Consider the following 27786-nt stretch of genomic DNA (forward strand, 5'->3'; position numbering starts at 1 on the left):
GGGTGATAAGGAGACGTCTTCAGCAGTTTTTTGATGTTTGATTCACCAGAAAAAGAAGATATTTTTATTTTTAGCTCAAGAGGAAGAAATCAGGTTATTGTCTAAATGAAGGGGGAGACATGGAGACTATTCCATCTTAAGACTTTAAGTCCGACATAGGGTGGTATTTTGGAGCCAAAGGTGACCATACTTAAACAAAGGGTGTAACTGAGGTATGGTGAAAGGTTACTACAGGGGAGAGCAAATTGACTCCAATCTGACTTTTTAAGGCATCATAGCATAAGTCACAGGACAACTCATATGTGGATCCAAAGGTTAGTTCTTTTGTTATGTGACTTCAGTCTTCATATGGCTTTGACATCACTCAAAAGCTGCATGCGAGGGGGGTTTACATGACAAACCACATTAAACAGACTCAAGCTTCCATGATCTTGGACAAGCCTGCTGCCAGTAAATCCTATTTTACAAACTCAGAGAAACTGTGACATTAGAAAAAATCTGAGGAAAAGAAACATGCAATCCAAAATAAATGCACAGCTTCAGTTACAAATGTGGGGAGAATGTACACATTAAAGCTTGTTCTATCACTTCTCTATCATCTATAGACTGCAGTAGTTTTGAATATAAATCCATTTCTTCCATTAAATTAATTTTTTTCTCCTACATTGCATGTCTTATTTTAAAGACATAATATTTCAGCTGCAGCTCGCCGTTTAGATATACAGATGGTATTGGGCTTATAAAATTAAAATGAAATGTTGTTTACAGCAGAAAATATGCATAATTTGGACTTAAACAAGCAATAAATTGTCAGTGCTTTGCTTAGCCTCTGTTGTATTATGAAAACTGTGAAAAAGACAATATATTTCAACATCAGATATTTGAAGGGGATAAAAAACAACAGTGCTTTTATATCGCCTTCTCTCTGCTCACACACCTGTTATCAAGAGATCTGCTTAGTCAGTAAACAAAGTTTCATATAGGTTGATTTCCTATTTTGAACATTTTGAGCATAACTTGCTAAAAGTCAGGTCAGATATTCAGTATCAAAGAGTTACATCTATGATCTGATAGGAAGTGAGCCACCTGCATAGAGCTGGGAAAAACAGAGTTAGCCCTGAAGATATAATACAATAACATCATTGCTGCCTTTTATCAAATTATTCTCTTTATACCATCCTGCATCTGACATCTTCTGGGTCAGTCAGGACTGTGTCAGTTCATACTGGAGTCTGATACAGGCAACAGTTGAAATATTGTGAAAAGACAAATAAGTAAACAAGACTTGAACAAATAATTTAAATTGAACATTGAGCCTAGCAGTGTGAACACAGCTTAGTTTATTAAACCTGAAAAGTCTGTGCATATGAATAATTTATAGGCCAGCTACTGAAGCATTTCCTTCCCCAAAAAATTCAAAAAGTCAGTCTCTTAATTCTTCCTAAGTTTCCTTTTCGCACATGAACTAACAGCACTGTGTGTAACTGGATGTGTAGTATCTAGAAAAACAAAACAAACAAAAAACACACACACAAAAATGAATCCTGTCCCAGTATAATACTAGTTGCATTCTTTTTTCATTTGTTTTATGTTCATAGGGACTGAATAAACAAATCATTTTATAAATATCAGATTGGAATTATAAACTGTAAAAAATTCCACCAAATATGTAGTTTTTCTTTCATGCTGTGAAGTGATTTAAATGTCTGTGTAATGTTATTTATGTTTAGAAAATATTTTAGCATGCAACAAAAAAGTTCTGGTTTCTGCAGCAGTGCGTGGAGTTCGTCCCAAAGCCTGCTGCTGTGTTTAAACCCCCCAGCTTAAGCAAGGGAGCCTCATCTGCGATGTCAAATAGAGTTCGCTCCACACCAGAGCAGGAGTGACGAGGGCATGGTTTTGAGAAAGGCCCTTAATGTAATATAAAAAGGTAATGTGTACAAAAATTCTGCCTATATACAGTATATGTCATTAAGACAGACCAAATCTGTTACCAGGTTATAAACATGCTTATTCATATTTCTGGTCCCATTCTCAGAATAACAGTTTGTTTGACTGAGTATCTTTTCTTCTTTTCTGTTCTAAACAGGAACCTACACAGCAAACAGTCATGTGCTGGTAGTACCATACTGGCACCAGTAACTACTGTTTTAGAGCAGAGAAGAACTATTTTCAGGTCTGATTTTAGAACTAATCAGAGCTTCTTTGGAGTAAATGTTTATCATTCATCATTCATTCAATTTACTTTCAATCAGTAACTATTGTTCTATGATTGATGTCTGTTATCCTGTCACCCTTAGTGTTGATTTAAAATAAAAGGGTCAGAGGTGCTTTAGTCTGATGTTTTGTCACTTATCAGGAAGCATTTATTTCACCAGTGACTGGACAGGAAGAAAGTGATGTAACAGGGGGTTATGAGACAATTTAAGGAACAAGACCGGAGGGTGGAAGAGTTATGATCTAGGTTAAAGGCAGAATGAACATACTCACCTTGAGAATACCCCCATTGTTTTTTTTTTACCCTGAATGACCTCTAGTTTTATACTTTGCACATTAATCTATAGACCGTAATGTTGACAAGGGTAGTTTTCACATATGCCAAAAACTCCTGAAATCTTCCTGATAGATTTGTAACTATACCATATACAGTGCTTAACAAATTTATTAGACCACCCTAACCCTAACCAAAGTAAGGTTTATGCCACAGCTGCCCTAAATTAACACATTGGTAATTAGCAAAATCATTTTTTATGTTTCTGCAAAAAAATGAATTGTTATCCATTAATTTTCAAATTTACTGATTTACAAAAAAAACTGAAAAAATAGTAAAGCACATTATTATGTCTTGATTAATATGTCAAATTATAGTTATTTACTTGCATTTCTGAACAAAAAAATGAGTTTTAGAGGTTGAATGTTATGCTCAATTAATTTCTGACTTCTCAGAGAAGCCCAGTGAGTTGGCTCAAATTTGGGTGAATCCAGTTTGAAATTCCTCATTCCTGTTCAATATGGTAAAACGTGGAGAGCTCACTGAAAATGAAAGAGTCTGGATTAAAGCACTTCATGATGCTGGATGGTCTTTGAGACAAATATGACAGATGGTCTAATAAATTTGTTAAGCGTTGTGTATAAACATATATATATATATATATATATACATATATATATATATATATATATATATATATACATATATATAACAGATTGCGAATTGCCGGGGGGATGGGGGGAATTTCCCCTCTTCTGGTTCTGATACCCCCTCTCTGATGATAAATTTTCATCCCCGGGGGGATACGTTTTATCCCTGCCTCTGCTCTGACTGAATGCTGGGCCATGGGCATGCATATGCACCGCTGGTGCACCCGCATTTGCCCATTGCAGTGCAGTGGCATAGGCATATTTTGCATGTGAAATTATACATAGTTACTTATTACAGGTTCAGCTCACTTCGTACAGTCTGTCTCTTGTAAGCACAAAGAGTAGCTGACAGACATGTCAATCAATCAGCCCTTACAGCCTCATCCAATCCCTGCTTCACGACTCAACTCTCACAAGCCAATGAGAGCCTGGTTTACTGACACAAACTTACCAGTCTGTTTACAAAGTTAGCTAAAACAGCGGCATGTCCAAATGACCAAAATTATCTACATGTGAGCACAAAAAGGACATTACTAAAGGAGGAAGGACTTCTAAAGCAAAGACAGATGTTCTTGAGATTTATTTTCACAGTGAATGTTTGTTGGAATCCTAATGCTCAAACTCTGCAGCTGCAGGTGCTAACTGGACATCTGGCAGGTGCTGCTGTCAAACCCATGTCATGATCACAGACTGATAGAACATTAATCCCCTCTGAAATTCAGCGAGAAGCAAAATCACCAGATCAGAAGCTAACCTCTCTTTAAAACCACCATCAAGTCCAGTAAAGCAGTGGTTCTCAACCTTGGGGTCGGGACCCCATTGGGGGTCACGAGACACTGAGAGGGGGTTTCCAGTTGCCCTAAAAAAACTAAAAATATTTTATAAATTACACTGTTGCCACTTTACACCAATTTAGTCAATTTTTTTCCCTTTTCATCATTTTTTCCCTCCAATTTAAACACATTTTTACCATTTAACAGCTATTTTGTCAGTTTTGAACTTTTTCCACCACTTTTTTTCTACCTGTTTTTGCAACTTCTAAAACAGTTCTTGCCACTTCAGCTTAATTTGGAATTTCCCCTTGTGGGACTAATAAAGGAATATCATACCTTAATGTTGCCTCTGTTGACCTATTATTGCTACTATTAACCCCCCCCCCCCCCTTTTTTTAACCACTTTTTACGCCCATTTTTTCCCCATTTTAACCACATTTCACTATTTGATATGCCCATTTTTGCTTGTTTAACCAATGTCTGCCATCTGCCTATTTTTTCTCTCTCAGTTAACCCTTATTGGCCCGTTTAACAATTACAACAACAACAACAACAATAATAATAATAATAGTAGTAATAATAATAACAATAATAATAGTAATAATAATAATAAATTTTATTTGTATTGCACTTTACATTTCAACAATCTCAAAGTGGTACAGAGCAGAAGTGTAATACGATATAATTATAAAATTAATTAAGAGGTGAACCTATAAAAGACATTTAGCAAAAAGCTTTAGTAAAAAGATAGGTTTTTAGGTCTTGTTTAAAAGCATCTGCAGTTTGTGGGGCCCTCAGGTGGTCAGGGAGGGCGTTCCACAGCCTTGGAGCTGCAGAGAAGAAGGCCCGATCACCCGTAGCGCAAAGCTTGGTTCTGGGGACTTGGAGGGTTTTTTTTTGTTGCAGAACAGAGGGTGAACGGGGAGGTCTGGGGGATGAGGAGTTCCTTGAGGTATTGGGGGGCATGTCCATGAATGCATTGATGGGTGAGGAGGGAGACCTTGTACTCAATTCTGTATGGGACGGGGAGCCAGTGAAGAGATTTCAGAATGGGGGTGATGTGTTCATGTTTGCAGACCCTCATCAGTTCCTCATCAGTTTATATCATTTTTTCATCCCATTTCACCAAATTTCCACCCATTTTTGCCAATTTAAAGCCATTCTAGTCACTTTTTAACTCCTTTTTACCACTATGTATGCCCATTTTTGCCACTTTAACCCATTTTTGCCTTTTTTGTAATTTTTATCTAATTTTTGCCACTTCTAACCCATTTCTGCTACTTGTAAAATCCAATTTCACCACCTTTTTCACCATTTTTTACCATTGTTAACCCATTGTAGCAATTTCTAAACCATTTTAATGATTTTTTTTTAACAAAGGGGATTTACATTTATAAGAAGGCTATTTACTACACAAATGATTAAAAATATATTTGTTTCTTTGATAAGAGTGGTTATTTTTTAAGGTTAAATATCAAATATGGATATCACAGCTTAACTTTACAATTGACCATGGTTTTGCTGACCTCCATGGGCCCTCAGTTTGGCTAGGTGCCAGAAAGCTCTCCTATTTATCCCCCTTTATGGATGGTCCTGTCTGCACATGACTATTCCAAATTGTGCATGGCTGTGTTTAACCACCTTCAGGTACAGTGGGGGTCCCCAGTCTCTGGCACCTTTATTTTGGGGTCACAGGCTGAAAAGGTTGAGAGCCACTGCAGTAAAGCATTGAGCTGGTAAAATGACACACTGCACAACAACCCCGATCTTCGACCCCTTAACGGCTGCAGCAGCAAGATCATACCTGTTCTAAAGAGCACAGATTTTCATCTTTCAGACTTAAAACCACCATCTCAACAGTTTAATGGATCTGAAGAGACTTAACGGACTTCCTATGAACTGTACAGAGGACTAACTGGCTCAGAAAACTGAAAAGATGCTCCATGAGGGTGTGTAAGCTCTCTGTGTAAACATGTAAAGGTAGGCTTATTTCACCTGTGATTGTCTGTGATGAAACTAGAATTATATTCTACAGTCGTGACTGTTTGGCAGTTGAGAGGTGATCATATCACATAGAGCTGCTGTCTGTGGTGTCCCACACCTGCTGTTTAAGTTTAAATGAGGTTATTAGCATTATTGTGCAAAGCTGTTGTTTTTCTATGCATTTAGCACATGCAGTTGCTACAGGCCTACATGTTGACTCATGCAGACTATAATATTGTTGATGATTCCAGAACCTTTGTGTTGCAAAAGTGGTGCTGTTTGCACTATTTACTGATAATTGAGAAATACTGTTAGGACGGATAATCAACAGTTTGTCTCTCTCTCTCTTTTGCTGGCATGGCCAGGGAGGAGGAGCTGACTTATCAAACCATCAAATATCAAAAAATATATACAAGATGTTATAAATTGTTATATGGTTAACCCAATTATTAATATATGGTTAAATGATTGGGCAGAATTCTGCCATTGTGTCCTCACAAACGACGCACTGCAAACTCAAAAATCAGGTGAGAATAGGCTTGAAGGCTCACAGTGTATGCATGGCTACAGATTAAAGGCCAGTTGCAAAATACATTTTTTTTTTTTTTTTTTTTTTTTTTTTTTAATGTCCCCCCCTCTGGTTTTTCAACAATTCGCACCCTGTATATAAATATATTTGAATCCATGAAAACAAAAAATAACACTCAAAACTGCTTAATTTTGACTTCAAACCTCACTAAACAATTATCCAGTTAATAGTCATGAAGAACGAACAAGATTCCCCTAAAAATAATGTGAAGTTAAACTATTTTGAAAATTATTTTTCATTTATTGTACTGTTTTAAAAGTTATCAAATTATTCTAAGTTTTTAAGGTGTTAATGTGACAATTAAACGTAGCATTGAAACAAAGGCAAACACTGTCATAACAGCATCAGCATTAATAATCGGGGATAATTAGGGGTAAAAACTAAATCCCATTTCAGGGTTCCTATACTTTCAAAGATAAAATTTAAGATTTTCTCAGACCTTTTAAGACCTGGACTAAGAAAAATGAATACCACTTTCTGTGCTGCAAAAGTTTAAAAATAAAAGGCATGCAAGACCCTTTTAGTACACCAGACCAGGACTAAATTTCCTAATTTAGTACATTGTTTGTGAAATGTCAAATGTAATAGTACATTAAAATTGTTGGTATTAAACACCAAATGTGATGATTTTTGGCACAATGACTGCTTCTATTCTATCAACCAACCAACCAACTCAAACTCAACAGCAATAAAACAGAACTCATGGTTGTGCCCCCCAAAGTGCTGCTGCGGAAGGTTGGAGATCTCATGCTCGGTGTGGACGGGACCTCCATCTGTCCGTTGTCCGAGGTCGAAACCTGGGCGTCATCCTGGACTCCCTCCTCTCCTTCCAGTCCCATATAAAATTTGTAACCAAATCCGCTTTCACCTCAAGAACATCTCTAGACTCCGACCATCATTTCCAGATCCTGTGGCAGAAACCCTCTTTCACTCCTTCATAACCTCCCGCCTAGACTACTTCAATGGAGTCCTGTCCAGGGTACCCAGCAAAACCCTGGACAGGCTCCAGTATGTCCAAAACTCTGCTGCTATTCTCACCTGCACTAGACCCTGGCAACACATCACTGCGATCCTCATCCACCTTCACTGGCTCCCTATCAAGTCCCGCATCAACTACAAAATCATTCTCCTCACATACAAATCTCTCCATGCCCTGGCTCCTCAGTACCTTTCTGATCTCCTCTATCCATACACACCATCCCACAACCTTTGGTCTTCAGACACTGACCTACTTTCCATTGCCATAACCAAACTCCAAACCTATGGAGACAGAGCCTTCAGTGCTGCAGCCCCCACCCTCCAGGGCACTCTGCCTGCAGACATCTGTAGCACTCCATCTCTGGACATTTTCAAAAACTGTCTCAAGCACCACCTGTTCACCACAGCCTACAGTCTTCACTAAACCACCCCTTACACTCATCCTATCCCGACATAGTTTGTCCATGTCTTATGTGTTGTTGTAAAGTGTCCTTGGGTTTCTTGAAAGGCACTATATAAATTCAAGATATTATTATTGTTATCATTATGAGTATACTGTATAGCTAAATTTATCATAATACATTTTAGCAGATTTGCTAAGCTGGTTATAAACAATGTGAAAAATAATGATTAAAATAATAATAAAAAATGGTCAGAACACAAAGACTTGATAGAGACATGTCTAGACTTAGTATAAGTGTCATAAAATGTTAGACCTCAATGATAAAAACAAGACATTTTCAGACTTTTCTGGCCTTGATTTTTAAGTTAAAATTAAGATTTTTTTTAGACTTCTCAAGGATTTTCAGGAACCCATTCATACAAGTAGTTCACCCCAGAAACCTCAGGAAACTTTCAACAGTTTTGTACATGTGTGAAACAACCACAATCAAGAGCCTGAATGATGCCTTAATCATGTCATGTCAATCATGTAAAGACCGATTTAATTAAGCTGTAAAATATAACAGCACTGATTGGGACCACCTTGGAGACAATGGGGAGGATCTTACCATGATAATGGCTCGTTACGTTGTTCATTCTCTTCCTGAGTTTTGGCTCTTCTGGGCTGACCATCTTCTTCTGGGCATAAACACACAAAAACGTAAATATTGTTTATATAAGCAGAAAACTAAGTCAGTCTTATTTAAAGTTGTTGATCATGTATAGAAAAGCAGGTCATTAAAAGTCTGTTTTTGTTTTTATCTTTTTCATCATGGAAGCAGGGCATTTTGTCACTATTAGAATGAAGGTCTTTATCTGTTACTTGAGATTCAAGTTTCCTGTAGTCATCAATAAGTTTCTGCACAAAAAAAGTGATTTAAAAAAATGCTGACTTCTGAGCTCATGTGTTGTCGTTTCCCTTTTTCTCCTCTTCTGCTGTATGCACGTTTAAACTCTGGGGGAGTTAGCCACTATTTGCTAATCAACTGGTCAGAGTTGATCTGCGATCCATATGGGGTTAAAGCCATGATTCAGAGCATGGGATCCACAGATCTATGAAAATATATCATAATGATGTCTCAAAGTAAAGAAAGCAGCTCTGTGCATGGAGGTTTTCCTTCTCTCTATCACATACATGTTAATTAATTTCCTTAAAAAAGGCCTGTGTCACAGACTGCCCTGTTATGTAAAATATAAAATAAAAAATAAACAGTTAAACATAAAAATGTGGGACAGATATGTTCTGTTCAAGAAGTCCACATGGAAACTTTTTAAAATTAATGGAAACAAAATCGATGTTTTGGTTCATCTAGTGACCCTGCAGACTGTTGACTTTCAGCTGATTGCGTACATGACTGTTTGTTTTTTGGTTTTACATCAAATACACATCTGACAAGTTTATTTTCACATAATGAAAAACTAAACAGAGACATTTGTAGGAATCTTTTTTGTTTTCAGCAGCCACAGTAATAACATCTTCAGACGCATTTGGCGGAAAGTCACAAATTAACACGGTCACTCTTTGAAACGTAATAACAGATAGATGAAAACAAATTGAGGGACTGTTTAGTTGTTTTCTGCAGTTGATGTAAGAGTCTTACCACAAGGGTTTCCCTCAACATCATCCAGGAGGTTGGCTGTAGAGTTGGCAGTGCCCAATCTGGGAAAGAGCTCAGTTAAGAAACTAGAAATCAAAAACAGCTACAGGACAGATAAGCTATTTCAAACTGATACTTCAGTCTTCAGACTTCAATATGTGCCATTTTCAGTCTTTTCCAGACAGCAAACACTGTCTCCAAAAGCATTTAAAACAATTCATTACATCAAGCAAAGAGCCATGTGCAAGCTAAAAATGGCTGATTCTGTCATATATATTTCAGCTGTTAAGTCCATTTATCAGGAAAATAATGAGAACGCTATTCCAAGATTACTCTGTTTTAAGGATGTTTTGATTTCAATATTTATTTGAATTGATTTTTAATGTATTTAACCTGTATTTATAACCAGAAAAAAACTCACTGAGATAAAAAATCTCTTTGAGAGAAAAATACAATAAAAGATAATTTCCTCTTGAAATGACTGATAGTCATGGTTAGTCAAAAGGACTTGCTTCTTTAACACGTTAAGACCTAATGTAATGTGCATCTCCTTTTACCTTCAAGACCTGATGTGATGTCAGCGTGTTAAGGATGATCTTTGTGTTTTTAAGACTTGACTAACAAACTGCAAAGCAGTAAACTTAAATACACGGAAGGCAGATAGGATCAAAAATATCTTTCTTAGGCTCTTTACAGAAAAGCTGAAGGATGACAAGGTTTTTAAAGCTAAGCAGTGACAAAGACGATGGCTACAGTAGCTTTTCAGACAACAAAAAACAATGCCAAAAACCCAGACTATATGAAGGCAGACCCACTAGCCAAGGTTCAGTAGATCAGGGACATGTTTGGAGAGAGGGATAGTAATGATTTTGATTTGATTGTCGGTTTTTAAAATACTGACAAACTTTGGTGCAAAAGCAGTTATTAACAGATAACAACAGGGGTCTAAGCCAGAGGTGTCCAAACTATGGCCCAGGGGCCAAATGCATTCCATTGGCCCACTGCGAATTCTAGAAATAAAATGAAATATGGCCCACATTTGAACATAGAGCTCACGCTCAACTGTATTGTACTTCATAGTTTAAGCATAAGACGGTGCTACAATGCTAATTCTGTAAGCTATATCTCAACAAGAATGATTTATTGATGTGGTTTTTGTGTGGTTTTGTGACAATCAAAATAATAATATCTTGCTTCCTAACTCCCTGATGAGTTTTAGCGAATAGCAGTACCAATAATAGGGGCTGAGCCAGTGGCAGCTAGGACCAAACAGGGCCCCCTGAAATCTGATTAGTACCCCCAAAAACCTTGAGTTGATCGTCTGTTTGCCTTGTTAGCCATTAAATCGAGCTTTTAGCATTAGTTCAGGTAGACTACAGAGTCAAGCTCTGTATCAATCACCTGATCTAATGCAAGCCCTCATCAGCTGATGGCCAGCTGATTTGCCCTAAGCACGCTAGTGGCCAGTCAAGCTGCCTTATTCAGACTGCTCTTGCCTGGCCAGGCTCTACCATACTCTCTGCAAGCTGCTCTTGCAACCCTCCTCCACCCCAGCTCGTCCTTTATTCTGTTTCTGAGTTAATAAATATCATAAGCCTCGCCTTGTGGATATTAAAGTGGAATCAACAACCTTTTATATTTCTGTATGTCTCCCTCAGTGAAAAAAGTTTGAACACCCCTGGTCTAAGCTTTCAAATGCCTTGATTTCAAGTCTCTATTTGCAATTAAGGATGAGAAATAAAGACTTTTTAAACATTGAAATCCTGTGCCATTTTTAAAAAACTACAGTATATAGAGGTTTAGACAATACATAGGTTAAATGGGGGTGACTTTTATGCATCTTTAGGTCTATATGGGTTAGAAAATGGAATGGAATTAACTTATTTTAAGTGAAAGATACGAATGGTGCTTCAAAAGCGTCCTCCTTTTGGACTTTCTCCTCTTCGTCTTCTCTGAGAACGTTTTGGCAATTTCAAACAGCTTCTTTCTGGTGGCTAAATCAGAAGAAAACAACAGTAACTTCACCAAACATGCAGTTAATGTGGTAATTCCATACCTGGGCCCAGTTTTTATGTATTGAGCCTTAATGACTCAATGAACTACAAAAGGTTTCTGAACATTTTCACTAGGAGGCTGTAATATCTGCAACATCATAATTGATGGATCAAAGTGTGTCCATTAAAAGGTTCATGTACCTCTAATACTTCAGCTTACTTCTCCTTTTCAATAAGAATCGAACATCCCTGCTCCTAGACATGAACGTGCAAAACATAGGGGAAGGGATAAGTAGTAGGAGCAAGGTGTGTAATGGGATTGAGTGTCTGATAACACTATAGAAAAGATCACTAGAGAAATATGCCTCTTCATTGTTGAGAAAGATGATGTTTTTAAACAACAAACAGCTGTGACATCACTCTACTGAAAAAGCAGAACATTAGAGGGCTTTTGAGTTACCAAAAATCCAAACCCCTCAGCAACTTGCTACATGTCCTTGATGTTGTAGCATGCAGTCTACTGTAGGTCATCAATCTTTAAATGAGTGGACTCTGTCATTCTTAAGCCAAGTTTACTGCCCATTATCTGTAATTCTGCAGCCTTATAACAGTATAACAGATGTGATAACTTTTACATCCCCTTGATATGCTCACAATCTAGCAATGAACTTTGTAGAAGAATACAGTATAAGACACAGTTAACCAATACAACATAGGCTCCCAAACTTACATTTTGTTTTTCTTAACCCCTTCTTCCAAAAAATTCAACAAAATTGGGATATTTCCACAGAATAAATGCTGCTCTTTCCATCATCTCACTGAGTTATTAGCTGCATATGTATACTGACACAGCTGTAGGTTTACCTGGGCCTCTGGGCAGGTATGCGGCTACCAGACCAGAGGCCAGAGAGAAACAGAAACTGGGCAGATGCATCAAGGATTTTCTGTTTTTTTCTGTGACAAAAAGAAAAGCATCTTTTTTTCAATATAAAATTATTTTTATAAGCAAGTAACCATACAGCACATTACTTGAATTGCAGAGCAAACTGATTACATTATATGTTACAACAAAAAAGTAATCTGAAGTGTCTTACAGATTAATTTGTTACCAGTAAAATTGGTTGAGGACTTAAGAAACATACTAAAACACCAATATCTTCTTAAGACTGATTAAAACCTGGTAAAATAAAATCCCTTGCATCAGATTCCCCAATATAGCTGTCATCTGAGGAACTAATATTCTTTTTGCAAACCACTTTTTAAAAAAGTTATTCCTAGATAAAGAAAAGTTTTAGAGAGGATTATTTAGAACTCAACTGCCTTCCAAAATACCAAATTCATCAGTTATTTTCTTCACTTTTATAATAACATGCATACAGGTGTACTGATGGCTGTATCTGCGATCAATGTCAAAAACAACTTCTAATTGACACACTTTGACACTTAAAAGTAATATGTTGCAGACATTACTGTCTGTTTCCCTGCTGCAGAATGAAACAATTTAACAGAAGCCTTTCATAACTTTGTGCACAAGTCATTTGACCCAAAATATGAAAAAAAAGCAGACTAATTCCCCTTCAAATTTGTTGCAGTCGTTTATGAAATCCTCAGACTTACATTTGCCCATGTGTTTGAGTTTGTCCCTGAACATGGCGTCATCAGAGACGGCCTCCATTGAAGCTGCGGAGTACTGTTCTCCTGCACACAGACACAGCAGCACTACCACAATGCACACTTACAGTATGTATATGAACACAAACACTGTACAGGTATTTATCGTATGATATCTACAGACAAACCAACAGTTATCACAGTGAATGTGCAGACACACACACAGACCAGTATTCAGTAGAGTTCAGAGAGCATACAGCTGAGCAGAGGAAGCTTGATGAGTGATATCTACCTGAAGAACCCTCCATGCTAGATGAATGATTGGACTTTGATTTCTTTGACTCATACTTCAAGCGATCTAAAAACAGAGAGCATATGTTATGAACACTGATGTGATGGGATCTGGTCTTATGGGATCATCTCAACCAGTTTAAAGCTTTGAACAGAAGGCGGGAATTGTTTACCTGAGTAAAGTGTAAAATTTGTGAGTGACCAAGAATTTTGGAGATACATTTTTCAAAGACACTAAACACTAGAATTTGGGGCAAATAAACATCGATCCCGAGCTTAAAATCTGAGCTGGGATTTAGAGAAACAATGGAAGCACGAGCTTTGATCATAAGCTGGGGGATGTTAAGACTGTGAACAATGGAGACAGATGGAATTAATTTTGTCCAAGTAAAGAACAGCAAAGAAACATATGAAAACTCAAACTATCACAATCCAAAACTGCTCACACAGGTAAACAAGACAAAAGTGTAAAAGTGTAAAAGTCTGTCAGTACATAAACATTGGCAAGAAAAAGAAAGTAAACCTATGCCACAAAAACTTATACCAATGTGGCCAGTATATGGTTGTGTGTTAGGGACAGTCTGAAAATTTTGAAAAGAATAGAGCTATAAATGTCCATGAAAAATTGAGAATATTTTGGAGATTATATATCTAATTTCCTACTCTAGAAAACTCTGGATTTTTCTTTGTAAACTCATAAATTTATCATCTAAAAGATTCTGATTTTTTACTCATGAATATATGACTTTAAATCTGAAAAATTGTAGGTGTTGTTTCTTATACATTTGTAAGTTACAGTGCTTGTATAAAGTATTCACCCACTTGGCAAACACCAAACACTGCACATCACCACAAACACACAATTCCCATTGTGAAGCACAGTGGTGGCAGCATCATGCTGTGGGGATGCTTCTCAGCAGCCATCCTTGGAAGGCTTGTAAAGGTAGAGTTGTATGGATGTTTTAACAGTTAATTCAAACTCATCATCTAAGAAAAAGTTTAAATATATAAATCATGATGGATTAGTAAAAACACAGCTGAGCACAGTAGTAATGAGAGGTAGACCTATCACAATACACAAACTTTAAACCTGGTAGAAAAATAATTAAACAATACTGTTAATGGCCTGATACAGCAGGAACAAAAATAAAAGTCAGTTCTGGTTCAGTTTGCAGCATCTGACCTACTGTCAAAGCAAACTACTGTCTGCAGTCAGTGAATTTAAAACCATCAAAAGTAGCAGCACTGTTCTTTAATCTCATCATCTGAAAGTGTGACAGAAAGCAGAGAAAGAGAAGTGTACACCATGAAAGAGAATAAAACAGCCTGTACAGCTGAAAAGAAATGCGCTACTGGGACCCAAACTATTCTTTTGTAATCTTGCAAAGCTGATGGATTGGCCATGTTCCATGTCTGTCATCAGGCAGATCCATCTTGCAAAGCTTCTATCTGAAATGTTGTACCAATTTCTGTATCATTCATAATTTTTGTCCTCTGAGAATGGACAGACTAATAAACATAATTTGAGGAGAACAAGAGAGTAGCTATGGGCGTGGTTTAGTTTTACTGCAAGCCTGTAAACAATGGCTGCCGTTAAGGCAATTAGCTTGGATGTAGCAGCAGATTTTTTTAAAATCAGAACCGTACATTTCTTTATTAAAGGAGAAGCAAAGAAGTGCGCAAAAAAAGCTCTTGTTAGGGGAAAAGCTGTTTTTGCTCTTCTCGCAGCTGGCTTTGACAAGCATTTGATGGATCAATTGGCTTCACTGATACTGAACAAAAATTGCACGTTCAGCTCTGCCTGTTCAGTTCACGTCCTGTACTTACAGGGGCTGCGCATACCGACAATATCAAAAGTCTTATGCTCTGACAGGCCTGTAAGGAATGTGACAGAGAGACTGTTCATTCAATTACCCTGTGAGATTTTCTTGATAGGTTCTACTTTTCCCAAACACAGACTATGGGTGATTGCCCAGGTGGGTATGAAATATATCCCATCCAATGGATATGCAAAACAGTCTATCTAGTAGTCTGGCATTTTAACATGGAGCTCTATGTGGGTTGACTCACTACAGGAGTCAGCCTCTGGTGGACACTGAATGAAGTGCATCATTATCATCCATTCACAGCAAACCACATATAAAATTCATTCCAGCAGGACAGGTGACTTTGGAAAGTAAATTTGGATTATCTCTGTCATTTTATCTCTACCACCTTTTTGTGTTTGTAGCTTTGGGTTGCTTTTTGTGTTGTACAGTTTGTAATCATTCAGTTAAGATTCATTACTTGGACAAAAGTAATTCCGGAGAGACGAGCAAAGGACTTGAGCATCAAGGCATATCATGGCGGTAACAGCACAAAAAAATCAAACATTTTTAAAAGGTTGTCTGTGGAGTTCTTCTGTAGCAGGTTTGCATTCAAGGTTTTCCACCCAAAATACACTGCGGTCTTACAGCTGTGTTCAAAATACTTTCCTCTTCTCACATTCATCTGCTAAACTCCACAGGGAACCTTTTGACCTGTCAGGATCTCAGTGGTAAGAGTTATATGTTTAATGTTTCAGTGTTTTCAGAATGTATGCGCTTCTTCCTGTCAATTTACAATACTACCAAAAACACTTCAGCTGTTGACTTTAAGGCCAGAATTTCTCAAGGTATATCCAGTCAAACACACATAGTCATACCTCTTTCTAAGGCGATGAGGAACTCGCGGTTGCGTTGCAGTTCTCTCATGAACTCCTCGTTTTGAAGAAACAGGGCTATGCGTTCGTCCTCCAAATACTGCTTTAGCTTCTTGTCTTGTTCTGTAGCTCCTGAGTTCAGACCTGGACCTCCGGTGGTTCCTGCAGCTCCAGACAGAGAACCTGACCCTGCTGTCCATTGGCTTACTGAAGAAACTGAGGAGGAGGAGGAGGATGAAGGCTGAGAGAGACTGCTCTGAGAGCTCTGTGGATGGGAAGAAAGTATTTATATAATTTTATGAGGTTTGATAAAATATCTACACCTGCCAGCTCCATATCTTAATTATCTGACGATGGCGATAATTTAAACTTCTTCTTTAAACTTTCCAAAACTACAAGGTTTAGTTCTCTGTGTTACAAATTACTTGAAAATGAAAGTAAAGTGTGAGAAAGACACTGATTACACTAAGGATGTACACATGACTTTTTAAAACGCCATTATGGTCCTAATACAAAGTTAGGCCTTTTTATATTTCTGTGGCCTCTCTACGCTATGTTTTAAGCTGAAGCCGGTATGTAAACTGATATTCAATGGCAAATACCCATAACATCTCAGCAACTATCTAAAACCCAAGTCAATGACTTATCATATCAACAAAAAACCCTTTTGATTATAAAATACATTAAACAAACATCAAGACCTAAAAGCAAAAATACATCCAATTTAAACATCCTTCTACAATTCAATTTAAATCTCAATTCACATCACAGCAACCAATAAGGCCCATCTGGAAACAGCCTATGCATTATTGAATAGATTGTTGCCTGGCAACAATCTATTCAATAACAGCAATCCTAAAGAGCACTGTAGCAACAACCTATCACATAAAAGCAGCATCTCAAACATGATTTACTTCAGAAAGGTACATTTCTATATATTCTAAATTCATCTTACACAAAACAAAAGATTTCAAGACATTTTTATTTTAATCTTGATGATCATGGCTCACAGCTCACAAAAATAAAAAATCCACTATCTCAAAATACTACAGTGTTGTGGAAATGTTCAATTTGCAAAGGTTTCCTGAGCAGCCATCTTCATACTCTGGTTCAGTACACTTGCAATCATGGGGAAGACTGACCTAAATATTGTCCAAAAGACAATCACTGCCATCCTCCACAAGGAGGGTAAGCCACAAAAGCTCATAGCGGCACCTGCCCACAGTGAAGCCAAAACTATCAGAAACTGTTTCACTGACTGTGGCATATTAATGTGCTTGATTGGCCAGCCAGTTAGTCTGACCTGAACCCAGTAGAGAATCTCTGGGGAAATGTCAAGAGGAAGATGAGAGAAACCAGACTCAATAATTCAGACGAGCTGAAGGCTGCTATCAGAGCAACCTGGGCTTCACAACACCCTAGCAGTGCCACAGACTGACTGGCTCCATGACACATCACATTGATGCAGTAATTCGTGCAAAAAGAGCCTCAACCTATTATTGAGTGCATAACTGAGCACAATTATGAAGAAGGTCTATATATCTCTATTATAAATCTTTTTTGGACAGGTGGTTTTGTGATATTCTAATAGTTTTGAGGTTTTTTGAGAAATAATCCGTAATAATCAAAATAAAAAAGGCTTGAAATATTTCACTTTGTATGAGATTAATTTAGAATATATGGAAGTTTGACTTCTTGAATTAAATCACAAGAAAAAAATATTTTTTTCATGATATTCTACTTTCTTGAGATGCACTTGTAATCTATCCATTCACAACAACCCGGAAAGCCAAAGCAATAACCTATCACACCACAGTGACAAACTATAACCCAAAAGCAACAGTCTTTAATGAAACAGCAATGTTCTACATCTTTTCAGTAACAACCTAAGCTTTACAGTACAGTTGAGCTTCTAAAACCATTTGGCAACCACCTATAAAACCAGCAACTTTATGCAGTCAATAAACTACCTTTTACACACCTATGACCATACCACAGCAGCAGTTTTACTATTATATACATAATTATTGCATGCCTCTACAACAAGCAGTAATTTCACCAACAAACAGTGAAACACTTATTTTTTTAACACCATTAATACCTTTGGAATAAAAAGTAATTCAGGTATCAATGTTTCAAATACAAGAAGATAAAAAAGACAAGATTTTTTAAAATAAATTGACCTTAATACTGTCGAGCTGTTGTGGCAGGATCCTAAGAAAATCATCAGGGAGGTTTCCAAGTAAAGGAGGGTTCCAGTTCCGGTAGCTTCTGACCTGCTGGTGACCTGGTGGAGGTTCGGCTTCAAATCTGCAAGTAGGAGAGGAGTTACAGGAATCATTACTAATCCATAAACTGCATTAGGTACATTATAAACCCACGCCCAGCTATTCTAAACAACTATTAATTATTAACATCCAATAATTGCCCACTAAAAGCCTGATACAAGAAGCACTTAACGGTTTTACAATCAGAAACAAACCAAGTGCCTGCAGATTATCATGTAAGTAAAGAGTTGGGTAATCTCTTAAGGAATCTGTCAGCATGTAACTCACTAATCCAAAGATCTACAAGAGTTGCAGCTAATTTTCTTCTTCTACTATCAAAGTTACTTCTGTAATTTCAGTTGATGAAAAAAAATAAACTAATCACATCCATATCCATTGAAGACATCAACAGCTATACATTTTATTTATTATGTTTTCCTGTGATATTAAGTAATTTCTGGTTATTTTTCTCTAACCTCAAGATAAAAGGCTTGTTTTAAGGCTATCTCTATTTCCTTCCTTTTGTAACTCTGGGGATATGAGAAAAATAAGTTAAGACCTCAAGAAAACATCAAACTTGCATTCATTGTGGGAAAACTGAGTAAACAAAATGTATGGATGCTTATTCACTTGAAGCTTTTTAACGCTAACATAGCAAACTAAAATTCTAAACTACAAATACACTTGCAAAACATGAAAGCAAGACTTGAAAGATTAAAAGAAAAAAAAAATTTTCAGTACAGATCAATCAAGGTGGGTTAAATAAGTAAGTTAAAATTAATTCTTAAGATCAAGAAATTGCACCACAAAAAGGTACAACTAAAATTTATTGTTAACAGTTTGTCTAACTGACCACGTAAGGCCTTTACAGCAGGCAGTCAGAGATGGTTTGACAGCAACAAAACACTTGGAACTACAGTAGAGTTTTTCATGTAAATATTTTTAAAGGCACTCTTCCTGGCCTCTCCGAGAACATGCGAGCATATTAATCACCAGAGTTAATGGACATAAAAGCTATGAGCTTCACCGCAATCACCCACCCACCAATGATGTTATTGCACTGTGCAGTGCTACAGGCTCAAAACCCTCTGCAGATCCCACATCAGGAGCTCAATTTCAACTGTCATCAAGGAAATTTTTTATCAGCTTACTAAAGTGCATGACATTTGAAGAAACAATCCTAACAATATGCAAAAGCTGTGGACAACATGAAAGTCACAGTATAGGCTTCTTTGCACAAACAGTGCTGCTCTGTTAGGATTCAGTGAGACATCAGCTGTTGGGTGATGCTTGCTCACATTCAAATGTTTCCCAGCCTAATGTTAACAGTGAAGAGTACAGATTATTAATTTAACATGTGTATCAGACTGGTATCAGCAGATACCAAAGCCCTAGTATTAGTATCAGAGGTCAACATGTTTGATCAGTGCATTACTAGCTGTTACAGGTTAGAAAACTCAATTGGACACATGTTACATTCATATTAATTTAGAAAAATACCACACACCTTAAACAAGTCAAACATCAGCTTATCAAGTTATTTTTTTAGAGTTGAGGAGTCTGAAATAAATCTTTTTTTTCAGAAAATCAATCAAACAATAAAAAATGAGGCCAAACACCTTACAAACAAATACAATCCTCTATTCAGCACTATCATTTGTTAAATATAACCTCAGAAGAACACAAAAATGCATTTATCGGAACTGGGAAATCTTTTTATTGTGTAATCAGGGCCTCAGCTTCCTCCAAAAAGAAAAAAAACATTGTTTTTCTTCCTCACCTGGGCGGGGGTGTGGGCGGGGCTTCTGGGTACTTCCTGTCATAAATGTGCATGTCATACGCTGGCGGAGAGTAGACCGGAGGTGGTTCCTCGTCTGAACTATCGGGTTCCAGTGTTCGATCTAGAATCTAAGAACAGAGAAGCACAACAGCGCTGCTTCAGAGTTGCTTGATTTAGATTTATCCCACTTTAATAACAGTTACGGTCGGGTATCCAAAGACAGATATCACTGGATGCTGTATTTAGAGCTCCTTTCATCTGATATTTATTTTGGTACAAAGCCTGAATGTTTCAGCTCTGCAGTGCTACATTTAGGGGTGTGATCCTTCCTGTCATTGAATTTAGATGTTTGGACAGCAAAGATTTAGAACAGAGTCCATCCTTTCACTGCAATGTACAAATCACATGATCATGGGGAGCATAAAGCAGTAACACGTGTAGGTGCTTTGAGAGTCTGTGATGGAGATAACAGCAAGACCAGCAGGGAGTACATTATACTGTAATGTTCTGGTCATATCAGATTCAATCTCCATATTTAAAAGCAACCATTGCTTTGATCTGGAGCTGTTGTCTGAAAACCAGAATTTCAAACTTCAGTACAATACTTGCAAACATTAATTGATAATGAATACTACTGCAGCAAAAACAGATGTCTTAGATACCCAATATTAGAAATATAATAATTCTCATTGCCATATTGTCCTAAACTTTGTTGAAATTGCACAAATTCTTAAAAAGCAAGAGGGAGGAGCTGGAGAGGAGTGATTCCCCTGTTTAGCATGTAATTTCGTCAATCAGCAATTCTGAAAGTGTGAAATGTAATAGTATTGGACTACTCATAATACCAAAATTTTAAACTCTGAAATGATTTTAGCTCTACAGGTATCTGTTTTGACATCGCTGCAACAAAAATAGAAGTCTTTGACACACACAAATTTTGGAAAATTCTTGAAAACACAGAGATGAAGTTTTTTTTATCTTTATTTGTTATAAGAGTTACAGTTAGTCTACAGAACTGTCAGCTTTTATTCTTTAACTTTTATGTTAAGTAGTAGAGAAGTTTTAACTAAGTGATCAGATGTCCCCCTTTGTGTGGGACAGTCCCGCATTTTCATTACGTTTTAAGTCATGCAACTGAAACTCTGTCTGACTGACCAGTTTTCAAGTTAGTATAAGTAATTTTTCCATTTCACACAGAGGTGATTATGACTTGAAACAACAAAGAAAATGTGAGACCTACAAAAAGCGTGTAGCTCAAAAGGAGTTCTATAGTTACGTTCCTGCTAAGACCTGAACAAGGTAATAGATACGGGACAAAAACTTATATTCATTTGGTTAATTCTCTACATTTTTTTAAAGTTGCTCTAGTCCTTTAAATAATTCTTTCCATTATGCTTTAATTTTGAATATTCATTTTTATTGTATTTTACTAAAATTTCTACTTACTGTTATATTGTCTATAAGCACAGCTGAAATGATCTAATGTTTCCCCTGGTGAACGAATATGCGTTGCTGATTCTCAAGTTGCACTTTTCTGCTTCTGTCTAATAATCACTGTGATGAAAATAGGGGGTTTACACCCATAGCCTCTCAGATCTACATTACACCATCTTGTGCACTGCAAACTTAAATCTTACCAAGAGTATTTGTCTAATTTCTAGCCAAAAATATATCATTACACTTAATATAAGCCATTTTCACCTGACAAGTCCAGATAAACATCTTCTTTCAAGAAATAGAAAGGACACTTTAAGCCCTGCATTGCCTAGACTAGACTACTAACTAATTTAGTAAAAAACATTGGGTAGGATTTGAGTTCTTGCAGTGTGGTTTCAATGTCTTTTGACCTCCAACCCTCCTCTGACCTCTGCTGGGATGCTGTCATCTGAGTCTGAGCTGTCATCAGATCCATGTCCGTCGATGCTCATCTGCAGAAGCTGATCGATGGTGGCATCCACTGCGCCGTTGTTGGAGCGCAGCACGCACTCGATCACTTCGTAGTCCATGGAGGGGAACATTGTCTTGAAGTCCTCCATGGCCTGGTTGAACTCCAGCCGCCGGACCTGCCTGTTGGGCCTGCTGTTGTTGAGCTGGCCCTGCCCCCCACTGCCCCCTCCGCTGCTCCTGGAGCCGCCATTGCTGCTGCTGCGCCTGAACAGGCTGGTCATGCTCCTGCTTCCCGATTGGACGGCTCTTCTTCTCTGTTACCAACAAAGCGCTGCGGCCCCGTCACTCTCTCTTCTGTTCGCCGTCTCCTGCTCAGTTTCTCATTCTAGCACAAACATAGTAGTCTGTCAATGGGAGCTCAGAACATCCGGAGACCCCCCTCCACAGCTGCACGTTATTCAGACTCATCCAACATGGCTGACAGTGTTTTAGGGAGTGTGAGGATCGCCTGATGAGGTGGTGACAGAAATAAAAATTCTGAGGTTCTGTCACCAGGTAGAGATTAAAGTCCACCTGGAAATGTTCATGGCTACGTTACAGTCATCAGCACCTGCAGAGAGAAAAACGCAGAATCTTAGTCATGTCTATAATCTGATATGCAGAAAAATCAGAAAAATTGGAGGCAATTTGCTTTAAAATTTTCAGGAATTTTCACAGATTTTTTGGTCACATATTTATATAAATCTTTAAACTTTTTCAGAAAGCTTACCGAGGTATTTGAAGAATATTTGAGCACATTTTTGGGTCAGTTTTTAAGGGATTTTTTTCACAGAAGTTTTGTTAATGTCTTTTTTAATTTTTTAATGTTTTGTTAATCCCGCATTATTTAAAAGGGATTTTTCAAGGATCTCCTGAATTTTTAGTGGAAATTAAGTTCATACCTGGCCTTACCAACTTCTTGTTGTCTATCATTACAGAAAGGACTAAACCGTACGCCTTTGGATCACTGACAGTATGTCTTACTGACTGAACCGCCCCCTATCAACAGGCAGAAACAAAATCAAAATGTATATAAACTTAAAACTTACATTTTTTTTTTATTTTTGTGTGTTCTAAAGTAAGGTAAGCCTGTTGTCCTCATATGCAGATATCATTATTTGGTGAAAACTACTTCCTGTTCAAAGACAAGGCTTAGGGTTTAATCCTTATCAGGTCCTACTGATCCCAAGTAAGTGGTAGAAACAAAAAATGCATTCCAAACAAAAGCTCATGTCTCAGGAGTAAATGAGGAAAATAACAATAATCACAATTAATCTCCCCATTTTGAGATTCCACAATTTTACATTTAAAATGCTTTTGCTTCATTTGGGATTTTTGTACTGTCTTGAACTAAAGGGGGCTGCTTTTATTTTGAAGAAAATAAGGACTTTCAGGAAGATTGAAGAGTATTACATTATCTCAACCATGGAAAAAGGAACTTGTTATGAGTTCAAAGGGAACAGTAAAAAGATAAATGTTTGATAACACGAGGTGCAGGTGACTTTGACTTTTCCACTAAGCTGTCTGTGAGTTTTTTTTAGAGTAAAGTGAGATATTAGGGAGCAGGAGTGGACTTCTTCTACATCACTGTGGCTGCAGGGAGACGCTGCAGTGGCTTAACCAATGTTGAAAGGAACAATAAAGCATGTGATTAATCCATCCATCCATCCATTTTCTACACTGTTTATCCCGTTTGGGGTCGCAGGGGGCTGGAGCCTGTCCCAGCTGTCACTGGGTGAGAGGCGAAGTACACCCTGGACTGGTCACAATATAAATACATATAGCCTATATATAAAAAGTTATGCACTAATAATGAACCTTAACTCACAATTAATGTATTGACACTTCCTGCCTTAGAAAATCTACATAATGTGATACCATAGTTTGTATTGTTTGCAGTGAATTCAAAATCTATTTAAGTGTGCATGTAAGCATGTTGAAATAAAAAATAAATCTGACAATCAATTCCTAAAATAGTGAGCAATAATTACTCAAACAACCTCAAAATAAAGCCCAACCATAAATGCTGGAGAAGACTGCAAACGAAACAGAAATGTGCAAAAAAAGTGTGCTTTGACACAGCAAATCAAGTCTTAATAGCTTTAGCTATACTATTTTCTTTTGGCTGGACAATTTGAATGACTATGTAAGATATCACTTTTGCCCCATGGAAATGGGCTATTTCAAAACAGAAATATCATTCAGACATTTGTAGACCTAAAAATGAATCAACTAATCCAAAAAAATAATTGTCAGAATAACAGAAAACAAAAGTAATGATTAATACTGAGGTTCCAAGATGGTCCCTGTATCTGTGCCTTAGAAAAAGGCTTTTACATCCTTGTACATATGGTGGACTGAATTATGAAACTGAAGACATGTAGAGACTGGCTGTAGCTGCTCTTAATTAATTCCTGCCTCTCTCTTCCTTCCTGCTTCGCAGAAGGGGGATGGATGGAGGATAGAGGATTGGGGGGGGTGATTGTAGCTGGCGGCTGCCCAGTGCCACATGGCGGTGCCAGGCCCCGTCCAGCCTATAAACAGATCCTCTCTCTCATCAAGAGTCTGCCTTTGATGTAAACAAGATGTCTGCTCTGATGGTCTCACCCTTGTGCCACACTGAAGACGAGTGTGTGCGTGTGCACTAAGAACGTGACACACTGAATGAGTGAGATATTAAACTCACAATGCATTACTGTGTGATGAGACAAGAGAATTTCACATCTGATCTTTGTCCCGCTTCAGCGAGTCCCATGTCCACCACATTTATAGCATCAACTTCTTGTTACTAATTCAAATAAATAATCTAGTTTTTTGCTAGAGTAAAAAATGTCTTATATTCAACAAAACTCTATGTCTCTCAGAATTAGAGGAGCAAGCATGTGACCAATAACCAATATTTGGAAAAGATACACGTTTGTTATAAAAAAACAAACTGTACTAATGAGAATAAAGTGAAGCCTTGTCCACATGAAGACCAAAATGATATACTTCCATTTCGTTTCGAAAAAGTTTTCCATAAATATGGGACTGTTTCAGGAAATATCCTTGTAACCACGGGCCCTCTGAAAACAACTGAAAACGCTGTAGTATATATGCGAAGCCTGTACATGGTGCTATATTGCCGCCACGGAAATGCACCAAAAGAGAGAAGATCACAGAAAACTGCCATAAACTTTCTTCTAGTTGCCCTCCAGGTTGTTCTCTGTGTTGGATTTCAGAACATCTGGTGTCTCAATAGTTTCTGCAGCACAAACACACCCCCTGTAATCCGCCATTGTTGTTTTGGTTCAATATGTGCATACGGGGTAAGTGGCCTACACTATGTGTGACTTAATCGTTTCAAGACAGATGCGTTTGGCCATCCACACGAAGACAAAATGGTAAGCATTTACAGATTTGTTCACTCTGGGACCCGGTTTCAAAAAGGACTGTTCATGGCCTCCTAAAATGCCGTTACCATGTGGCAAAAACGCTGATACAACAAAATACTTTTGCGTCTACTCCTGACTTTGTCTCCGTGTGGACGGGGCCTAAAACTGCATGTTAAACACACTAGGGGAAATAAACAATTTAGCATTAGCTCTGTCAACATGAGAAACAGTACAGAGCAACACCTTAGCAGCAGGAAACAGGAAGTGATGGCGTCACTCCCAGTGTCAATGCCACCCAGGCTTCAGTATTGATTGGCTGGTAGTTGTGGGACATCAAGCCCGTCAGATAGTGTTGTGGGAAGGACATTGGGTGAGACTGTGGAGAGTGAAAACAAAGGCAGGAGGAAGACACCCCTAGCAGTGGAGCCAAGACAGCACATTGTTGAATTAATTGATTTTGGATGATTATTGGAAAAATGAAATAGACTAGATGCCAAATACCAGCATCAATAATCAGCCATGCCAACAAATGGTCTACCCTTAGTCATAATGATGGAGTGCTGTCATAGGTGTACTAATTTTGAGACCCGGCATACTTTACAAACTGAAGAAAAGGCGTCCTTTCGCCTAAAATATTTCAAAGAAATAAGATCAGTCCTATGAATGGCAGTCAGAACACATAGTGACAGGAGGCAGAGGAGGGGAGGTGGTGCGCTGATGGACAGTGAAGGTACAGCCAAAGAAAATTTGTTCTGTGCTGAGAGACTGGTGTTTAAGTTTGACATCTGAAAGTCACCTTTCAGCTCTTTTCGCACATGCACTCGTGAAAATTTTAGATAGATTGCCCCTAAAACTTTCCTCAATTGCTTATTCATGTCTGTCCCTCACAGCATATTTTCCTTGTAGAACAGAAGATGGGGATCTCAGGGTGACATGACGTAAAAGGGACTCATACAATGTAATGTTTACATTTCCAAGTCAAGGCAGGCAAAAAAGCATATAAAGCAGTTTCATTAGGAACATGAAGATGGCATGGTCTTATGGTCTTCCTGCCTACCTACTCACTCATGAAGAATTTTCCAGATTTTTTCCTGTTGCACTTACCGATTGGCCTCAAACAACTTCCTGCAGAACATAAAAGGCTGACGGGAAAACGGACAGCCGAGTTGGATAAAAAATTCTAATTCCCATTCTCAACTTTTGCACATGAAAAAAGCATCGTATTTATGAAAACTGCATCTTTTGAAAAAGGTTATGAGGCATCTTGCTGTGATATTTTCCTCTGCATCTTGAGAAACAAAGAGGTTAGTAACTCTGATAGAAGAGGGGGTTTAAGTCAAACAGAGACCTTGTTCTTGCTGCACTTAAAAAAGTGATAACAGTAGAATGAGCAGCTCTACGGCACCATTACTGAGTTTATTTTAATTAAAAGAACTTTAATAATGCAGACAACGTGCAACGTTAATTGTATACGTCTTCTTTTCGACTTTTCTTGACTTTTAAACAACCTAAAAGTTTAAAAACCAAATCACTGGAAGAAAAAACTAACTGTGAAATGTTTTAACCCAGTTCTGCCACAGAATATAAGCATACAAGTACCAGACTAAATGTGAAACCATGCCAGGATGGTGCACTTACAAAGATATCTTCCCAACATCATCATATTAATCCTGCACCTTAGATGCTGGCTAAATTTAGCACACAATCCAGGACTCTGGGTCCTCAGAGAGAGTGTGTCTGTATCAGTGCACAGAAAATGGCTGATTACCAGCTGAAGATAGAAAATACAGTCTGGTTTGACTGTTTTGACTGACTGGACTGGAATTAAACCAGTAAATACATGGACTACAAGAAGGCCTCATTAAGGGCCTGTGTTCATAGAAGGGGCTTTTTGCACTGGCAGCACCTACAACTTTGGTTTGAGAGAGTTTCTCAACTTATGTGTGACAAACTCAGAAAAACAGAGCAAAACTTTATTTCCTCATGTGAATGCAATACCTGTCTGTGTTAATGATCGTCAACAGGGAAAAGTACATACGCTTTGACAAATCTACAGACCTTCATTCAAATATAGGCTATATATTTTTTTAAGATTTATTTTGGGCTTTTCATGCCTTTATACGATAGAGTAGGACAGTGGATAGAGTTAGAAATGGGAGAGAGTGGGGAGAGACATGCGGCAAAGGGCCACAGGCACGATTCGAATCCGGGGTGCCTGCGTACATGGGTAGCCCTTTAGACCGCTAGGCCACCTGCGCTCCCTCCTTCATTCATATTTTTAAGCAAGAAAGAGAAAGACAACGAGAACTGTCTAAATCACCAATTAATTTATGTCTAAAACACTGCAAAAGTTTTTTTTT

General features: G+C 37.8%; 1 protein-coding gene across 2 annotated transcripts in view; it reads right to left on the reverse strand.

Annotated features, from left to right (window-relative positions):
- Positions 1-27786, reverse strand: part of cuedc1b (CUE domain containing 1b) — a 34551-nt gene that overhangs the window by 2841 nt on the left and 3924 nt on the right. The window contains exons 2-10 of one of the 2 annotated variants that reach the window (XM_041805001.1): positions 21992-22623; positions 20127-20254; positions 18263-18389; positions 16083-16344; positions 13401-13466; positions 13115-13195; positions 11404-11497; positions 9507-9565; positions 8475-8541 (exon numbers count right to left, since the gene is read on the reverse strand). In XM_041805001.1, the coding sequence (XP_041660935.1) occupies positions 8475-8541; positions 9507-9565; positions 11404-11497; positions 13115-13195; positions 13401-13466; positions 16083-16344; positions 18263-18389; positions 20127-20254; positions 21992-22294 (1187 nt within the window). In that variant the 5' untranslated portion in view covers positions 22295-22623. Of the gene's footprint in view, positions 1-8474; positions 8545-9506; positions 9566-11403; positions 11498-13114; positions 13196-13400; positions 13467-16082; positions 16345-18262; positions 18390-20126; positions 20255-21991; positions 22624-27786 lie in introns of both variants that reach the window. The other variant, XM_041804992.1, reaches the window with a different exon arrangement.

The sequence above is a fragment of the Cheilinus undulatus genome, linkage group 2 (genome assembly GCF_018320785.1).
Source record: "Cheilinus undulatus linkage group 2, ASM1832078v1, whole genome shotgun sequence".
NCBI classification, from domain to species: Eukaryota; Metazoa; Chordata; class Actinopteri; order Labriformes; family Labridae; genus Cheilinus; species Cheilinus undulatus.